The 17,977-nt window shown below is 37.8% G+C and overlaps 1 protein-coding gene across 1 annotated transcript in view; it reads right to left on the bottom strand.

Moving 5' to 3' along the window:
- Positions 1–13,517, bottom strand: part of b3glctb (beta 3-glucosyltransferase b) — a 36,694-nt gene extending 23,177 nt beyond the window's left edge. The window contains 2 exon segments of the mRNA XM_048181512.1: positions 11,478–11,635; positions 13,472–13,517. Coding sequence (XP_048037469.1) covers positions 11,478–11,635; positions 13,472–13,517 — 204 coding nt within the window.
- Positions 13,518–17,977: the final 4,460 nt, after the last annotated feature.

Raw genomic sequence — 17,977 nt, 5'->3', positions numbered from 1 at the left:
GGGTATGCGGAGGAAGACGGAGGCTGACTAACTGGCCAGGCCACCCGTGTTTCTGGGAGGACTGGACGAGATAAACAAATCCTGAACCTCTTCTACCATGAAATTTGATCCATTTAAATACAAAATTAAATTGATAGTTTCGTTTAAGGAAAAACAATCGTCAGGTTCTTCAAAGCGGATTGTGTCCTCATCCAGCCAGTCCAGAAACAGGGCGATCAAATGAGCATCAGACCAGTTAGTCAAACAAGCGAGCTCTACGAACTCCTCCACATACCTCTCCAGTGAACGTCCATACTGGAGGAACCCAATTAGGCGGTCTGCCGCCGACATAGGTGCGGGAGGCATGGGAGAAGCTGGAGCCTGGGAGATGAAGAATGGGTCCATCTTGTTGGGTGGATCTCCAGCGGTTTGGTCCATTCTTCGGTTACGGTGGGTATGTGCTGGAGAGATGAAGCGTTCACGGAGATCCACAAACAATAGACTTTAATGAATATAGAACAGCATAACACATAATACACCATAAACACAACAGAGAACGGACAAGGAGTGAAGGGAGTGAGTCCATATATATAGGCAGTGATGATGATTGAGTCCAGGTGAAGATGATGAGTGCTGATGGGGAGAAGACGAAGGAAGTGAGTGCAGGTGTGGAGAACAGGAGGATTATGGGAAATGGAGTTCAGGAGACGAGGGAACTGTGACACACAGCGGCCAAAATTATTTTGTAAAAACTACGGAATATATTTTACAGTGTAACTGAAACAGAATGATATGACAATTGATTCATCCAAATTTAAAGGTATACAAAAATGGCTGCAATATTCTTATTTTTGCACATGCACATTCTGTAGAAACGGATATGAATAAATGACAGATTTTCATTTTTTGGTAGAACTCTTTCTATAAAACCTCATGTCAACCAGATTGATGTAGTTGTACACTTGCAATTTTAAAATATTTAAATATTAAATTTAAATATGTAATATTTAAATATTTGACATTAAATAATATTACATGTTTAATATTAAATATTATTATTTTAAAATTTAGCTCCAAATGGCATTAAAAAAAAAAAAAGTCATCTCGGCTAGATGAGAATTAATCACTCATTGTTGGATTTTTAATGTGCTGTGTCAAGTTAAAATAGTTGTTTTAATCAAAAGAGCCTGCATGTCTCAAGAAGATACAGTGGTTATTCCCATTCATTTGTGCCCAGTCCTTTTGCACTCTCTCTAGAGTGAATGCATCCTATTTCTGTGTGAGCTGCCTCGCTACTTCTAGCTAGAGTAATGTTTTTAATGCATCACTGTTTTTAATGATCGACCGATCTGTGTCACTTTAGAGTACTCATCCATATTCCTGTTAATGTGCTATTATATGTAGCTAGTATTATGTTGTAATGCTTAATCTTTGAAACAATCCAATGAATTCATTAAACATCCTACCTTTGGGGATTTAAGACAGGTTGGAGGTTATTTATGAGGTTATTTATGATGATTAATTTTAAGAATGTTCTTGAATATTTCTTAAATGTTGTCTTAAGAACAGTCTTAATAAAAAAGATAAGAACATTCTTAAGAAAAGTTTTTGGGAATACAAAGTGTTCTTATATTTTTTGTTAAGTTGGAAAATAAGAAGAAATTTTTGTGAATCCGGCACCAGGAGCAGTACTTTATAATAGCTGCTTGGTCTATGCTGTGGGGATTATGACCACAGGCTCTTCTAACCTTTTTTGAACTTCAAATCTAACTTTTCAGAGAAAGGTCAAGGAATGCAGATACTGAATGAGAAGAAGGAGGGGTTATTGAGTGCCGGGGGGTATTTGTATGAACCAAATCTGTTTAGAAGACTGAAACAGTATAGATGAAGCAGAAGATAGCAGAGAGTTTGAGGATATTCTGAATGGAAAATTGAGCAGATGGAAGATCAAGAAGACAACATTTGTGAGAGGGTGGACAAGGATGTTTAGACGGACTGACAGAAGATAATGAAAACACCCCATGACTCACTGTTCTAAAAAAAAAATCCATTTTGTTAAATTAAAGGCAAACTTTCAAACTTTTTGAACTTGTGTCTTGAATGTTATATTGTCAGTCTACTAGGCTGTTAACTCCTTCTAACTAACTAATCAGTTTGCAATTTGCACATGCATTTTCCACACCTATGGATCATTTGTTTAGTTCTGAAACAGGGACAACATTTTTTAAAGTGTTGCATTTTCTTCTTGGTTCAGATAGCTTTCATAAGGCAACATTTCAAAGCCTACCAAAATGTATTTATGCAAGTCACATCCGAGTTCAACTGTCCTCCACCTAAATGATTAACAAGTTCGCTCCATGAGCTTATTGTGGCTTTATTTATAACTGTCAGGACACACGCAAACACTATACAAATGTAGCCCAGAATTCTCACTGAATCAGACACTACTGCTTTTTATATAACACATTTCCCGTTATGAATTATGGTATTGTTTGGTCAGTTGGGTCGGATTGCTTTCACATCTCAAGCAAACCTCCAGAGTTTGTTTGAAAGCGTACCGAGACCACTTTTTAAGGGTGCTTTCACACCTGCCTCATTTAGTTCGGGTGAATCGTACTAGAGTTTGTTTTCCCCTTTGGTGCGGTTAGTTTGGGCAGGTGTGAAAAGCAGCAATCGCACTTGGGTGCGCAACAAATGTGGACCAAACAAGCATGCCGGTACGCCTTCAAACGAACTATAGAGCGGTTCACTTGAGATATGAAAGCAAACCGACCCAGTTAACAGACCAACGAACCAAATGAAATCATAATTCATAACAGGAATGTGATATAAAAAGCGGTAGTGTCTGATTCTGTGAGTGAGCACATTATTTACCATAGCTGAAAACCAACGAGCGCCTCTTCATCTTAAATGTTGTGTAATTGCACTTCTCCATGCGAGAATGCTGTCCTGACGAAGCCTTTTTCCCGCTCTGCTTCATTATAACATTCATAGATGGTCTTGACACACTGACACAGTTGTTTGGTCTGCTTTTGGTGCGCACCCAAGTGCATTTGCTGCATTCACACCTGCCCAAACAAACCACACCAAGGGGGACAACGGACTCTAGTGCAACTAAGGGTGCGTTCACACTTGTAGTTTGGTTCGTTTGGTTCATTTGGTCCGGACCAAAGTAGAAAAAAAACATTTAGTCCTGGTCTGATTAGCGTTCAGATTAGCAATTTTATCACTGAACCAAAATATACCAAAACCTTATGGCATAGGGATACATTCACAACGTGATTGGTCGGATTTTATGACGTATTTTAAGACAGAACTTACCGAACATCCAAAACAATGCTGAGGTACATGCACTTGTTGTGTGTGTGTAGCCTGCATGTGATGGTATTTTGGCCAGCTGGGAACTCGTGAAGAGCTTACAAAATGTGTAAAGTAGTCAAAACAGCGGCGGGAATCCATCCGTCACACACAAGCGATCTGCTGCGTGGAGATGCGCGTCTGATGCCTGTCATGGGCAAACTCGCGACTATGACAAGAAAAACCGACATGCGTGAGGATTCTGTCCTTTTTTTGTCTCATCTTCCTGTTTTTGGTTCGTTTACATGTCTTTGGTCCGTGTTGCATTCATATATCATTCGAACCGCACCAGAGGTTTTTTTGGAAGCGGACCAAGACCCATCTTTTCAGCGGCCTTGGTCCACTTGTTTGGTGTGCACCAGGGTTTGGATGGCAGCATTCACACATGTTCAAATGAACGGCACTAACCAAACAATCGCACCAGGGTTCATTTTAATCGAACCAAACATGCCAAGTGTGAACGCACCCTAAATGAGGCAGGTGTGAAAGCACAGAGAAAAACTTACTCGGGTGTGCAAATGACAACAAGCAAAATCAAAACGGGACTTCATACCTTTGTAATGGATTAGCAATCGTGAGATGAATCCAATCCGTTGCACTTGGGTAAAATGTCCATGAGTGTCCATTGAAAAACAAACACCAGCACTTTTTTGTCCACAAAAACATAAAATCCATGAAATATTGATATATTGTCCATTGTTTGCATCACATTTCTTCTGAATGATCTGCTCTCTGTCATCGTTCTTCAAGGCATTATGCCATCAAAGCAGCATTTATGTTGTAAAAATGTATATAAGTGTATATGTTGGACTCTCACAAACAAATGCCCGCATCCAAAGTATAATTTTTCATAATAGTGTAGCAGTTTTCGTTATAAAATCAGCAGTGCTGCAATAAGCAGTGCTGTCGGATTTTGTGGTGTCATGAGAGGCATATTCTATGGCCATTGTCATTAGTAAATCTGACTAACAAAACTTTTAGCCAATGCCAAAGCAAGACGATCCAACGTGTGTTCTGTTCATCTTCCGCATGTACACAGAAGTGCATCTGTCTTGACCATAAACCGCACAGCGAGCCATATTATTTGATAATTGTTTTTTTAAAGTTATATATACAGTGGGTACGGAAAGTATTCATACCCCCTTAATTTTTTCACTCTTTGTTATATTGCAGCCATTTGCTAAAATCATTTAAGTTCATTTTTTTTCCTCATTAATGTACACACAGCACCCCATATTGACAGAAAAACACAGAATTGTTGACATTTTTGCAGATTTATTAAAAAAGAAAAACTGAAATATCACGTGGTCCTAAGTATTCAGACCCTTTGCTCAGTATTTAGTAGAAGCACCTTTTTGATCTAATACAGCCATGAGTCTTTTTGGGAAAGATGCAACAAGTTTTTCACACCTGGATTTGGGGATCCTCTGCCATTCCTCCTTGCAGATCCTCTCCAGTTCTGTCAGGTTGGATGGTAAATGTTGGTGGACAGCCATTTTTAGGTCTCTCCAGAGATGCTCAATTGGGTTTAAGTCAGGGCTCTGGCTGGGCCATTCAAGAACAGTCACGGAGTTGTTGTGAAGCCACTCCTTCGTTATTTTAGCTGTGTGCTTAGGGTCACTGTCTTGTTGGAAGGTAAACCTTCGGCCCAATTTGAGGTCCTGAGCACTCTGGAGAAGGTTTTCGTCCAGGATATCCCTGTACTTGGCTGCATTCATCTTTCTCTCGATTGCAACCGGTTGTCCTGTCCCTGCAGCTGAAAAACATCCCCACAGCATGATGCTGCCACCACCATGCTTCACTGTTGGGACTGTATTGGACAGGTGATGAGCAGTGCCTGGTTTTCTCCACACATACTGCTTAGAATTAAGGCCAAAATGTTCTATTTTGGTCTCATCAGACCAGAGAATCTTATTTCTCACCATCTTGGAGTCCTTCAGGTGTTTTTTAGCAAACTCCATCCGGGCTTTCATGTGTCTTGCACTGAGGAGAGGCTTCCGTCGGGTCACTCTGCCATAAAGCCCCGACTGGTGGAGGGATGCAGTGATGGTTGACTTTCTACAACTTTCTCCCATCTCCCGACTGCATCTCTGGAGCTCAGCCACAGTGATCTTTGGGTTCTTCTTTACCTCTCTCACCAAGGCTCTTCTCCCCCGATAGATCAGTTTGGCCGGACGGCCAGCTCTAGGAAGGGTTCTGGTCATCCCAAACGTCTTCCATTTAAGGATTATGGAGGCCACTGTGCTCTTAGGAACCTTAAGTGCAACAGAAATTTTTTTGTAACCTTGGCCAGATCTGTGCCTTGCCACAATTCTGTCTCTGAGCTCTTCAGGCAGTTCCTTTGACCTCATGATTCTCATTTGCTTTGACATGCACTGTGAGCTGTAAGGTCTTATATAGGTGTGTGGCTTTCCTAATCAAGTCCAATCAGTATAATCAAACACAGCTGGACTAAAATGAAGGTGTAGAACCATCTCAAGGATGATCAGAAGAAATGGACAGCACCTGAGTTAAATATATGAGTGTCACAGCAAAGGGTCTGAATACTTAGGACCATGTGATATTTCAGTTTTTCTTTTTTAATAAATCTGCAAAAATGTCAACAATTCTGTGTCTTTCTGTCAATATGGGGTGCTGTGTGTACATTAATGAGGAAAAAAAAAGAACTTAAATGATTTTAGCAAATGGCTGCAATATAACAAAGAGTGAAAAATTTAAGGGGGTCTGAATACTTCCATACCCACTGTATTTATGGGCTTTTTGTGTCTTTATTTGGAGAGGACAGTAAAGAGCAGTAGAGAACGCATTTGTGCCATATGTCGGTGCACTAACCACTAGGCTTATCGGTGCTGACATTATTTGATAATTGTATAAAATAATCCTGAAAAAAGCACAAACACGGCAGAGATGCCAAAGGTACAGACAGCAGCGCCAATCCACCTGTCACTCAAGTGGCCACACCCTTAATTATGCAGAACTTTAAGGCTTAATATAATTTAAATGGATGAGTTATAAAAAAATCCACCCCCCTCAGAGTTGTCATGAAGGGCAAAATTAGCTGTATAGACCAAAAGCACAGTTTGTACCAGGCTGTAAACATGTTTTTTTCTGCTGTAAAGTTGAGCATTTTAACATGGGGCTCAATGAGTTTCTGTTCTCTTTTGGAGCCTGTCCCTAGTGGCCAGTCGATGAATTGCAGATTAAGTCACTTCTGTATTAGTCTCAGCCTCAGACGTCATGCCTACAGACCGTTGGCTGAACGTCTGAAGCATTTGGCACACTTACCTGGGCTGCGTTCAGCCCCGACAAAATGTTGCCAAATGTTTTTTAAACGGAAACGGTGGTGCGTGGAACACCCTGTTCTGGTGACGCAGGAGTTCCAACTATGGCAGCTGTGAAGGCCATTCTTTGTGTTCTTTTAGAATATTTTTTGGAGCCTGATGAAATCGGTTCATGTTTAATACTGCAAAATATGCTCGATGTTACCATCACTGCTGATGGATCCGAAATGGTCGATATTCATATTCATGCATTTTTATTAATATTTATGTTAATCGTTTATGGCTTATGATTTATCAGTTTCACTTTTGATTTCATATATTTATGTACTTCTACTTTATATATATAATAATTCTTATCATATTTTCAAGTATTTACTTGTTATTGTACCCTTATTGTTATTCTTATTTTATATTTAAGAGTATGTATGCTTGTTTTGTTCAATTGTTCTTTAAAGTGTTCCAGTGTGATAGGTCACGCTGACACGTTTGTGGTTAGATATTGGACGCCTGCCAAGTACTGCTGAAGTGATGTTTTTCAGAATTAGTGCTCATTTAAATTAGATTAAAATGGCTTATTATTTCTGCTGACATTTGATAGTGTAAGATTTGCAAAATACCCTTAAGGGAAAGGCCCTATGACGTCACAGATAAATCCATTGACCTTTCTGATTAACGAAAACAAGGTCTGGGTAAATTTCCTTATGCTTATGCTTATGCTTATATTATGGAGTCGTTGATAATTTAGTTTTTCTCTCTTTTGCTCTCCTTGGCTTCTGCTTCTTCTATCTGCAAATGTCTTAATGTTTTAATTCTTTTTGATCTTCATCTATTATATACAATACTCTGGATTCTACAATACTCTAAATTTATCATTAACTATTGACTACTCCTTTATGATGGTTATTCTACATTTTGGTTTTATTAAATATTTTCATTATCGATTAAAGTTGCGTGTGAGGCTAAATTTAATTGTAATGAATAAATAATTTTTCTTCAACATTATCTACTGCCTGGATCTCATTTTTACAAGTTTATGCATTACTGCCCTTGCCGTCCTGAATAAATAAAAAACCAATCCAAATCAAGTGAAGGGATTTGTGGAAACTTCTAATTATTGTGATACAACATTTGCCTTGCATTTCAGCATGAAAAGACAAACATTTCAGGTGAAGGACAATCCACTTCTTATCTCCGAGACTGTGTTGATCTATATTATTTTTATTGTTTGTATTAGGCTTATCATTATTGCTGATCACTGTTGTTGTCGTGCTATGATATTGTAATATTTACCATTATATAATCAGAGGAGTATAGAAAAATTTATTAAAGTGTCACTTCACAATACAATAGCAAAATATATAAGTATAGTATTTTTATGTTACATAGCCTACCCATTGTGCGAGCTGTCTCTTTAATACCGCGTGGTTTATATACATCTTGCCGCTGATTGGGCTGACATTTCTGACACACCCACCAAACAAGAGAAAACGTATCTCAAACCCGCCGTTGTACACCGTTTCCATGTCGTTCAACCCGGAAAACGTAGCAAAACGTTGTGCACCGGTTTGAGCTTGAACGTGCCCCAGACCTTCTGCCGTCAGTCTGAAGCATAGACTGTAAAAAAAGATGGACGACGCGACGCCGCTTCCTTCCATTGTATTGAACTGAAGCCAAAATGGGCTGATGAATGGGCGCTGACACGTTACGCAATACGTCAAAAAAAAAAGTTTGGAGCCTGGGCATGCGCAGAAGGAATCGTCAGTGGAGCCGGAGGCGGAGTCGCGATATCAAACTTCCGCCCAGACGACTGCGTCATCATTCATGTATTTTAAATAGACTATAAAAATTATACACAATTTAAAAGTATACCTATAAAATAATAGGCTATTCTGTTTCTAGAGCAATAATATTTTTGAAACAGCAAATTCAGTAGATAAAATCAATATGCCACTAGAAACAACTCTAAATCGTCAGAAACGGTCCTGCCATTTTAAATCAAGTTCAACTAACGTTACAGGAGATCGATTGCTGTAATTAGAGTAGGCTATCATTAGTTTTGTCCGGCTAATTATTATTTTATACCCATAAAAATAATAAGTAACTGCCAGATAACGATCACCTGCTTTTTCCCGACATGGTTAACATTAGGTGCTTTATCTTAACTAATAACATTTATTAATTAGCTTATAACGCCCACATTTGATGTTACAGAAAAAAAGTTCAGTCAGATCCTGTAGGTCGGTTAGTACAGTTTACTGCTGAACAACTCATTTTGCTGGTGTTAAATAACAAAGAAATCGAAAATTAACAGTTAGTTAATACATCTTCAATCTCCCCTCGAAGCTCCGACAGTCCTCAGACAAGCTGTCAATCAACTTCGAATCATGGCGACACGCCCCGTTTTTATAGCATCAAATTACTAGCTAAAATCTAAATCATCACAAAAACGAACAATTGAATATATATCAGTGTGATAACAACTACCTTAAATGACCAAAACCATCTTTCAGAAAGTTTTATTTGAAGCAGAATTTATTTTTAAGTTTTCACTGAAGTCTCATTCGACTGCATTGAGAGGGCGGGGTTTATGACCTGTACTGCATCCAGCCTCCAGGGGGTGATCAAAGAGCCCGTGGCTTCACTTTTCAGAACGTATGAGACACACCCGGTCTGAAGGCTCTCTCTGCAAGCTTCCAGTAATCTCAACAAAATAGCACATAATCAAATTAATAAATATTATATCATTTTAACATTATTGAAAATACATAGGCTACTGTTACTGAAACAATCTTTGTCATAGAATCTGTTCACAATGAGTTGACAGTTTGAACGTTCTTGTTTCATTTTATTTATTTTGAAGATCTGAGGTAAACTGTCCACTGTAGCCATCAGTACGACTAATAAAAGACGAACATAATCATACAGTACTCGAGATTATCTGTTGTTGTTCCAGCCGCGAAGTCGCAGAAAAATAGAAACCGTTTCTAAAATAGAATCATAGCGTGTCGCCGTCGCGGTTAGTTTGGACAAAAACTCAGATTAACATCGAAAAGACAGGCTACCTACATGTTGTTGCGCGCATCGGCGTCACGTCGAGTCTGGTAGGACATTGTGGAGTCCTGCCGATCAACGGGAGGTCAAGATACCACCTGGAGCGTTCTCACCTTCCCGCTCAACAGCCCCAAATCCTTCCCGCCACCTCCACTGTGATGGTCTTCTAATGAGCCTGGCTACCAAAAATATGACTCGACTTTCAAAATCAGACAAAACTTATAAGGAAGGTGAGCTCTTTGTAGTACAAAAGAGAAGGGGCAATTAGGGCCTTATATCATATCTGGTATGACTCACTGAAGATGAGATTTGATTCAGAAACTCTGATTCAGAAAGGGATGGGATGCCGAGGATTCAGATAGCTAATTAGCAATGATAATCCTCCAAATATAAAGTATTCATCAGCACGAAACTGAATATAGTAAACTGAGAGTCTGGGAAACAGATGGCATGATGAATCAAAAAAAACAAAAACTTCAAGAACCACCAGCCTGGAACAACCTCACCTGAGAAAATAAAAGGCATCATCAAAACTCCTTAGGCTCTGGCTGCAATATGCTTTTGTTCAGCATGCACTTTTTGCAAAGCCTGTACAATATGCTATATCGTGTTCTTGCTAGAAAACAAACACCTTCCATAAGTCATTTTCAAACAACAGTTGTTGTGGTAAAACAAAAATGACTAATTACAACATTTACAAAACAGACAGAAGTTAATCATCTGTTCTTAACAAAATTACCTCAAAAGTCAATGTTTGGAGCAGCCATATTAGGCCATATTTATTATTATCACAGTAAAGCATCTTTCTTTCTTTCTATGTATCTATCTATTTCTATCATTGTATACCTTTTATTTTAATTCAGACTGCATTATAGCCCTATACTAAATATCACAGTCATAAGGTCTACATAAAACCCTCTTTTAATTTTAACCAAGGCTATGTCAAGCCAACATTCAACCATTGTCTTGATTTACTTTACTTTTCTAGACTATAATTTCCATAATTGGGACATGCAACTCATGTATACTTTTGTAGCTACACACATAGTTTTTACACCACAGTAGGAAATTTCTATTGTTTTTGAGCAAATGATCATAAACAGATAAAGAAAGCTGCAGTTTCAGAAATGTATCAAAATTCTCCATTAACTTAAATAACGACATTTACATAAATCTGTAAGCAGCCTTGAGAGAATTACTGAGTCTAACTGGTATTGTGTTGCTGTTTTACACAAGAGTGTAAATAATGAGGGTGGGTTTTTTTACACTGTCATGCATGCACTTGCTTTCACTATCAGTAATTGACAACCAAACACAAAAATCAGCACACCACTGTGTAGTCAATGTGATACACAGAGATACACTCAAACATTTAGGAGTTACAAAAGTGACTGTTAATGTTAAAAAGCAATGCACATTTCACATAAGCCCAATTAAAAGAATCAGACTTTTCCTAAAACAACAGTGCCATCATGTGGCTAAAATTCTGCATCAGAACACACACACAACAAACATTTGAACGCATCTTTACCATTTTAATCTTTTAACTTTAAAATTACTGCAATACAAATAATGAGGTATATATGTATATATTGATATACAGTATCTCTTAAAACAGGGACGGGCAACATCAGTCCTGGAGGGCTGAGGGCACTCCAACCTTGATCAAACACACCAGAACAAGATAATCGTTGTCTTCAGGATTACCAAAAAACTACAGCCAGGGGAGTTTTTATCAGGGTTGGAGCTAAACTCTTCAAGACAGTGGCCCTCCAGGACCAACGTTGCCCATCCCTGCCTTAAAACTACCTGGATTATGGTCTGAGCCTGATGTAGAAGTTCTGTTCTTCTTTGTTCAGCCCTGTGGGAATGATATGAGTTTCTCTGACTCTGTATCACAAATACCACATCCCGCAGTTCTTCAATAGAGAAAGAGAAAAAGCAATAGGGAGAGAAATATATGAGTCCTATTTAGATCTGCTTGATATTACAAGACTTTTACCCTCTTAATGCATTTCCCAAAGAAAAGAAAAGAAAAGAAAAGAAAAACGGTCAAACAGTAAAATAATCAGAAGGAATAAGCCACAATATGCAGCTCACCAGTAAATTGGTCAAACACGTGTGGATGACTTCTTTCTTGTTTCTGTGAGTGTAAATATAAAGCGTTAATGTTTTATTCAATGTTACTGTAATAATGTGTACACAATTCTGAATACACTTTAATGCAAATGAGCCATTGCATTATATTTTTAAATGGAACTTAATGTAAATAATATTTAAAAAAAAAAAAAAAAAAAAAAAAAGCCAACTGCTTAAAATAGAAAACGAACATAGCCAAAGTGCAGATGCCCTTATTTATCAGGACAGAAAAAGCTTTAAGGTTGAATATTTAATGTGAATTTGCTTTCAGCATGTCCAACATGAATTATTGTCAGCTAAGTGCATTAAATGTTTGCGGTAAATCAGCTGTCTGCCAGGGACCCAGGGCTGCTGTGCTGTTATGAGATATGAATGCGCTCTGCTGGACATGGTGGCCTTGAGTTTGAGCCAAGAAATGAACTTCAGGAATCCCCATAACTATCCATGAGAGCATGTAATCATTGAAACACCCACACTTGCGGTCTTTGCACTTGACCACTTGTCTACTTACATGATGTATTTCCTGTATTTGGATCAAGTGTTCAAGTAGGCGTGAAGACTGCAAGTGTGTGTAGAACTTTTGATTACCCGATGGGACACACTTATAGTTTTGCAAAAAATGCAAGCGTTTACAGAGCTTTTTTTATTTTTTTTATTATTATTTTCAATACTTTGCATTTTAAAATACACTTTTAAATGTCTGTTCAGTGGTCGCTATGTAACTAACAGAAGACACAATTTTAAAATTGTGGTGCTTCTTTAAGTGATAAAAATCAGTTTCAAATGATGTACAAAATACACATAGCCTACTTATCTTTGCATCAATAAAAATGTGCAACACTTTATGTTTTACTACCAAATTATATGTAATATATAATTAATTTAAATTACAGTGGAATGTTTTCTTTGACGTCTCGCAATTTCGGGGCATGTGAGTTCTGGAAAATCACGCATGATGGGATACGCTCGAAGCGGTATTCAAGATAGTATGAGTAATATTGTTTGATCAGTGTTAATGTGATGTTGATTTAACTGAAATAATGTAATAATGTTCTGAACAACATTATTATTTCAGCTACACTTCAATGGCACATCAACAAATTTCTGACCATTTCAAAGTTTTGGGAAAACCTTTTAAAACAAATGACACCTTTAGAGCAGTTGAGTCAGTTTATTTTATTTGACAGTTTAGCACAATCAATGAAAAAGAGATAGAAAATTAAATTCTTTAAGAGTGGGGCAAAAAGGACAAAAGCATTACAACCTTTAAAAATAACATTACTTTCAGAAGTCTGATGTCATCATAACTACAAGTGGTCCAATGGCTCAAGTTTTAACAATCTGGCTTGCATCAGACTACTGCCTCTTTTCCTTTGGGTTCTCTGAAATCTGAAAAAGAAGGCATGATGTTACTTTAGAGCAAGTCAGTTCAATTGTATAGTCAAGATTCAAGACTGTTAATATGCTAAACACAATATGATTCACTTTTTATGAATTGCTAAACACAGAATATTCTAACTATATTTATAATACTGTTAAATTATGTATATTTAATCTATTTATGAACACTTCAATTACACTATAGGAATGTGTCCAAGCTTTCCACCCAAGTTTATCTCTGTCCCTAATTAAACACACCTGAAGCAGCTAATCATGGTCATTACGATCAATGAAAACTTCCAGGTAGGTGTTTGGAGCTAAACTCCTCATGAAGAGGGAATAAACACTTCTGAACTATGGCCAAATCTCAGTTCATTTTCTATGAAACTACATAGCATTCAAGTAACAAGTTTTTCTTGTATAATAAAAGAGCTTTGGGGGTTTTTTTAATGAAAATTTCTTTAAACCTGCATTCACCTAGACCTTAATCTGTTATCAGTCACTCAAACACATGGTGTAGTTTTTTTTTTTTTTCTTGTTTGTTTTTTTATTCAGTGGAAATAGGCTAAACGGAACAGAGATCAGTTATAATCCTCAAATTTAATACAGATTCAGGAATATGAATGATTACCTGATTAATCTGGGAGTAGAATATAAGGCACAGGATAGTATCACTTTCATCAAAATTTCAATGTTAATCCAACATACATTAAACATTGAAAATGTCCATCTCAACCAAAATAATGGTTTGGATCAAAACTCAACATTGTATTAATGTCACCATGCTATCTGGGTACAGTTTTGTTTTGGTTTTTATCATATTTGGAAAGTGCACAGAGATTAATTTTTTACTATTGTGAGAATAATTCATGCCAACCTAATGTCGATTTTACCTATATGACGATGGAAAATTAAAACTTAAGGTTTGGTCACATTAGCCAAATTTCTTACTTCTAACTTCAGGTTTACTGATATTATGTCGACAGAGAGCAAAAACTATCGCGTAAAGTTATTTCCATTTCAACCTTATTGCACACTTAAATTAGGCTATGCTATTAATATTATTTTGACAAATGTAGATTTTCTTACTGCTGTTTATCTTAAAGGGATAGTTCACCCAAAAATGGAAATTTGATGTTTATCTGCTTACCCCCAGCGCATCCAAGATGTAGGTGTCTTTGTTTCTTCAGTAGAACACAAATGATGATTTTTAACTCCAACTGTTGCCGTCTGTCAGTCAAATAATGCTAGTGGATGGGAACTTCTACTATAAGAGTAAATAAAACTTGCATAGACAAATCCAAATTAAACCCTGCAGCTCGTGACGACACATTGATGTCTTAAGACACGAAACGATCGGTTTGTGCGAGAAACCGAACAGTATTTATATCATTTTTTACCTCTAATACACCACTATGTCCAACGGCATTCATCACTCGACAACGGCAGTGATGTCTCGCTCTCATTGAAGTATATGCGCGAGACATCACTGCCGCTGTCAGAGCCGCAGGGTTTCATTTGGATTTGTCTGTCGTGTTTTATTTACTCTTATAGTCCAAGTTCCCGCTGACTTGCATTATACCACTGACAGACGGCAACGGTTGGAGTTAAAAATCATCATTTGTGTTCTACTGAAGAAACAAAGACACCTACATCTTGGATGCGCTGGGGGTAAGCAGATAAACATCAAATTTTCATTTTTGGGTGAACTATCCCTTTAAGAATAAACATTGGACACTTCTCAAGATGTAGGCTGTTCATTTCAAAGATTAGGGAAATGGGGAAAAAAATTCTCTCTGGATATTATCTGGATACTATAACATAATTCAAACATAAATTTAATTTATTATGTGCACTGTACGCAGAAATACAACATGCAGAGGTTTTTCTTGCTTCTTAGCTTCCAGTGTTGAAACCACTGCAAGAAGGCCCTGAGAGGAAAAAGAAAGTTTTCTGTAGTAGGCATCAACAAAATAACAAAATATTTGTTGCACTTCATGACATATGCATTTCACCCATTATTTGCAACAATATGACAGGTAGGTGTGTGTGTGTGTGTGTGTGTGTGTGTGTGTGTGTGTGTGTGTGTGTGTGTGTGTGTGTGTGTGTGTGTGTGTGTGTTTGTGTGTGTGTGTGTTTTTGTGACATATCAGGACACATATGTGTATGACATAAGTATTACAAGAAGAGGTGACTTATGAGGACATTACCCCATGTCCCCACTTTTCAAAAGGCTTATAAATCATACAGAATTAGTTTTTGTGAGAAAGTAAAAGTGTGCAGTTTCCTGTGATGGTTAGGTTTAGGGGTAGGGGTAGTGTAGGTGGATAGAAAATACAGTTTGTACAGTATAAAAAACATTAAGCCTATGGAATGGCCCCACAATTCACAAAAAACGAACGTGTGTGTGTGTGTGTGTGTGTGTGTTAAAAGTTTCGACTGAAACACTCTCATTTGGCTAAAGCGTTGTTTATGCTGTGAATGTGTATATCGCCGACTCCCCAAAGGAGAGCAGCAGAAATATATGACAGTGTATCCAGACATATCTTTGGGTGGCTTTAGCGTGCTAACACTTTCGCGAGTGGGTAATCACGTTAGCTCCAGAAAGAGAGACTTCGAATACGCTAGGATCCAGCAATAAAGCTGGTCAGTTGCGCCCTCTGGTGGTCAGCAGCAGCATTATGATTACCTCTACCTTTGTGGCATTGTTTTTGTTTTGTTTTTTAATTTGGTTAACAATTTAAGTAAATTAATTTATTAAAAGTACTGTTCCTTTTGGTCACAATAGTCAGTAAAGCCTAAGAGTGAAATGTGGCATTGATCTTTGGCTCCAGGGGCCCGTTCTGCGTACATGGATTTTTGTTGATGGTTTGACATGATCCAGGATTGTTAGGTTCTTTGAAGCTTATACTGGAGTTACTGTCATAGCAACAAATTATCTTTTAATAATCAGCTATTTCATATAAACAGATTGCAGATTAGATTGCGGAGATAAGCGGAGGGGATTGTTAAAGTGTGTCCCAGCCACTGCTACTTTCTTACAAGAACCAGGGGCAATAATAATTTATAATAATTCATTTTAAAATAATATTATAATGTTGTTTAGGCTAGTCTGTCATACAGACAGCCAGTTTTACTCATTGAGAAATTTATTTGTGAGCTAATAATTACCTAATAATTTAATTGGAGTCTAACAGTGACAGCTATTGTGGAGCGGCTTGATGCAGTGCAGGAGATGCAGTTAAAATAAAAATAAAAATTGCTGTCTGCTGTGCCATTAGAATAATGTTCTTGACCCCTAAGAAACTGTATTTAATGCTGTCACATAACAAAGCTGCTTCACAGGTACATTTAAATGAACAGCTAATTACAACTTTAAAATAAAAATGTAAAGCCTGTACAAATAGCCTACTAGAAATCATAAAATAATGGAAATAATTGTGAATCATGTAGCAAACAGTACACATTTCACTCATCTTCTATTATACAACCGAATTTATGAAATGTTGGGACGTTTTTTAATTTTGAATAAAATGAAAACTAAAAGTGGTCCCATGGTCTTCAGGCCCTCAGGCGACACTGCATCACTCATCGGCATGATTGTGTCAATGACATTACTACATGGGCCCAGGAATACTTCCAGAAACCACTGTCGGTAAACACAATCCACCGTGCCATCTGCAGATGCCAACTAAAGCTCTATCATGCAAAAAGGAAGCCATATGTGACCATGGTCCAGAACCGCCGTTGTGTTCTGTGGGCCAAGGCTCATTTAAAATGGATTGATTCAAAGTGGAAAAGTGTTCTATGGTCAGACAAGTCCAAATTTGAATATTCTTGTTCACGGACACCGTGTCCTCCGGGCTAAAGAGGAGGGAGACCTTCCAGTGTGTTATCAGCATTCAGTTCAAAAGCCAGCATCTCTGATGGTATGGGGGTGCATAAGTGCATACGGCATGTTTTGGAAGGCACTATGAATGCTAAAAGTTATATAAAGGTTTTAGAGCAACATATGCTCCCCTCTAGACAACGTCTATTTCAGGGAAGGCCTTGTGTATTTCAACAGGACAATGCAAAACCACATACTGCAGCTATTACAATAGCATGGCTTCTTCGTAGAAGAGTCCGTGCGCTGAATTGGCCTGCCTGCAGTCCAGATCTTTCACCTATAGAGAGAACATTTGGCACATCATTAAACAAAAGACGACCACAAACTCTTCAGCAGCTGGAAACCTATATCAGGCAAGAATGGGACCAAATTCCAACACCAAACTCATAACCTCGATGCCCAGACGTCTTCGAACTGTTTTGAAAAGAAGAGTAGATGTGATGTGATGTCATTATGTTACTGTCTTGCCGCCAGCAAATCGCTGCATTGCTGATGGTTTCGAGTCTCGATATCTGCTATTTCCAATGAACACATGAACACGCAGTAATCTCAGATAACTTAATCCAGATATTTTAATCAAATCCACAAACTCGTTTGAAGAACCAAATTAGCCAGAGATCAGTTATCACGATTAGAAGATCTGGCATCTGTAAAATCATCTCAGATGTATTAAGTGAGGTACAAAGAATGGACCCCACGTAATGTTTAACTAAGCCAGGCAATGAGATGGTCAGAATCTTACAATCTATTGACATTTCATTGCAATGGCTAATGCAGAATGTAAAGGTTGGATTGCACACAATGGCTGCTAACACAAAGGATGGACAACAGTCGATTCTGCTCTTTCACTCTTTTTTTTTTTTTTTTGCCTTTGAGCAAGTAACATTACCTGCTATTGGGG

The sequence above is a fragment of the Megalobrama amblycephala genome, linkage group LG2 (assembly GCF_018812025.1).
Source record: "Megalobrama amblycephala isolate DHTTF-2021 linkage group LG2, ASM1881202v1, whole genome shotgun sequence".
NCBI classification, from domain to species: Eukaryota; Metazoa; Chordata; class Actinopteri; order Cypriniformes; family Xenocyprididae; genus Megalobrama; species Megalobrama amblycephala.
Note: the sequence above shows the minus strand (reverse complement) of the source record. Positions and strands in the feature narration are given on the sequence as shown.